The sequence below is a fragment of the Sesamum indicum genome, linkage group LG11, assembly GCF_000512975.1.
Source record: "Sesamum indicum cultivar Zhongzhi No. 13 linkage group LG11, S_indicum_v1.0, whole genome shotgun sequence".
Taxonomy (NCBI): Eukaryota; Viridiplantae; Streptophyta; class Magnoliopsida; order Lamiales; family Pedaliaceae; genus Sesamum; species Sesamum indicum.
The window spans coordinates 14,362,539-14,365,163 of NC_026155.1; the positions used below are offsets into that span (position 1 = coordinate 14,362,539).

Sequence of the window (2,625 nt, forward strand, 5' to 3'; positions counted from 1 at the left end):
AGGGAGCGAGCCAAGAATTCCCCGAATTAAAGGAGATAATTACTTTATTCAAATACTAGAATTACTACTGAAAGCGTTACACAAAGCAGAGGAAGGGAAAGGCGCAACTGAATTTAGGCGGGCCCCGCACTTGGCCTCACATGCGAACCGAGTGAGCGGTGTCAGACACGGACCCCACCACCACCACCACCACCTTCTTCTCTGGCTACAACTCTTTCCAACTGTTTTTCAAACTTTTCTGCCGCCGCGCGTGCCTGCAGTCTCCACCATTGCGCCTGTGCTACACCCTCCGCTAGGGTTCCCACCTCCCTCACACCCCACTATTGCAGTGTAGTGTACATTGTTTTGTTACTTGTAAAAAACCGCTTCCGGCCTCCAACCCTCTCTTCTCTCTCTTAACACTGCCTCTGCCACTCTCTCTATCTTGGAGATTTTCTTTTTTGCCTTTTTATCTCTCTATATATTTTGCTGGGCCCCTGGGATTTTTTCCACCCCTCTCTCTCCCCCCTCCCTCTCTCTCTCTGGTGGCTATAATTAAACCTTCAAGAAGCAGCAACACCCCATAACCCCCCTCCCTTCCCTTTCCAAATACCCGCCTCCTTCGATATTTGCATTCTCTGGATATTTCTCTCTTTTGCTACGTATATAAATATATACACACGGACGAGGTAGCCTGACTTGTGTATCTCTACTCGATTCTCATGGCGCAAGAGCTGGATGACGGAGAGTTCTGGTTGCCGTCCGAGTTTCTGACGGACGACGACCTGTTAACGGATTTCAAAACTGACCATTTCAAGATGAAGAGGGACGACGAGTTTTCTCATCTGTTTGGCAACTCGTTTGGTTTCGCTTCTGATCTGAGTTCACCCGTTGAGTCGGTCATGGGCTCCACAGAAACTGAGAGCGACGAAGATGACTTTGTCACTGGGTTGACCCGGAAGATAGCTCACACCACGTTGCACGACTCCAATTTGTCCTCTGACTACACAGCCAAGGTATTATAAACTTGGCCATTTTTTGTTTTTATTTAGCTGTTTCTTAATTAGTTTGGGTTTTAGGTGAGTTTTGTTTTTTGTTCAGGGATGGAAGCTCTCCGGGTCGCCACAATCAACTCTGTGCGGTTGCAAACCGGGGTCCAGCCGTGGTAGCCCGAACAGCGTTTCCCGGGTTTCTTCACCGCCGGATGGAAAAGATGCAGTCGGGTGGGATTTGCTGTATGCGGCAGCAGGGGAAGTTGCAAGGATGCGAATGATCGAGGAGACAACCCCGTTTCATTCAAACAAACTCTTCGCTCCGCCCCCAAAACCTAGCCCTGTTGCCGTACCCGTCAAAAAGCCAAACCCGGCCACTGGCTTTTACCCGAATCAAGCTCAAACACAAGCGCACCTTGCTTATTTGCAATTGCAAGCCACTCAAGTGAGTACTCTCTGTTTTACATCCTTCTTTCTCCCCATGTTTTGTGGGTATACCACTAAGTTTCTTTGTTACAGTTTCAGCGGATGAAGCAACAACAGATGGTGAAAAGTAACGTCTGGAGGCAGGGGAAATTAGATTATCAGTTTCAGAATGGTAGGACTGGCATAGTTGGCAGAACTCAAGGTTTATCTATGGCGGCTTGGCCTACTTTGCAACAGTCTCAACAACAGCAGCATCAGCAACCCGGTTCAGGGATGAGAGCTGTTTTCCTCGGAGATACCGGAGCAAAAAAGGAGCGAACTGGGACCGGAGTTTTTTTGCCTAGAAGATTCGGATCTAACCCAACTGAAACTCGCAAGAAACCAGGTCATTAGCTCAATCCAAGCCTTAATAGTACCCAAACCTTTCTGTTAGTAGTTGCATTAATTTGCTAATTAAATTGTTACTGTTATTAATTGAGTTGGCTGCTGGTCACATGGGTTCTGCTATTCTATCTTAGTATTTGTTCACTGTCTCGGTTGATTCCAGATCTGGTGTTCCTACCTTGTCTTTATTTTGGCTACCATTTGTTTTTTAAACCCACAGAAGTCGAGAGGGTTCCATTTTCTGTTTGTATGTGCTGATTCCTGTGAATTTTTTGGATGTGACTGAGCAGGATGTTCTACAGTGTTGTTACCAGACAGAGTGGTCCATGCCTTGAATTTGAATCTGGAGTCTGTGGATGACCAATCCCAACTCAGAGGCAATGGAAATTTCACACCTGAATATGGTATAAAAATCAATAGCAGTGCTGCCTAATTTTTTTTTTCGGTTGTTGTTTTTAATATTGTGGAGATCTTATATGAGAATGGTTCTTGTGTAAAAATCATGCAGACGCTAGTTTGAAGCAGAGAAGTAATGTGATGATGATGGGAGAACAGAGGAGAAGTTTTATGCCGCAGGCAGTGATGAATCAGGAACTCAGGCTTCCTCAGGAGTGGACTTATTAACTAGTGATGAAGAAGGGTTGTTTTTTGTTGAAGGGATGTGCTGGAATTTTTAAAGATTAGTAGCAGAAGCAGCAGCAAAGAAGTTGATTTTTATTAGAAAGGAAGATTTATTAGTAGTTTTTTTTTGTTTGTGACAGTGGATTAGTAGGCGCAGCATAGGACAGTGGCAGTAGTAATTAAGTAGATGATGATGATGATGATTAAAAAAAAATGTTAGCAG

General features: G+C 45.0%; 1 protein-coding gene across 1 annotated transcript; it reads left to right on the forward strand.

Annotated features, from left to right (window-relative positions):
* On the forward strand, positions 453–2,605 carry LOC105174506. The gene is made up of 5 exons (XM_011096633.2): positions 453–995; positions 1,081–1,416; positions 1,491–1,782; positions 2,072–2,185; positions 2,290–2,605. The coding sequence occupies exons 1-5, from the start codon at positions 702–704 to the stop codon at positions 2,403–2,405; spliced, it is 1,152 nt and encodes a 383-aa protein (XP_011094935.1). The 5' UTR covers positions 453–701; the 3' UTR covers positions 2,406–2,605.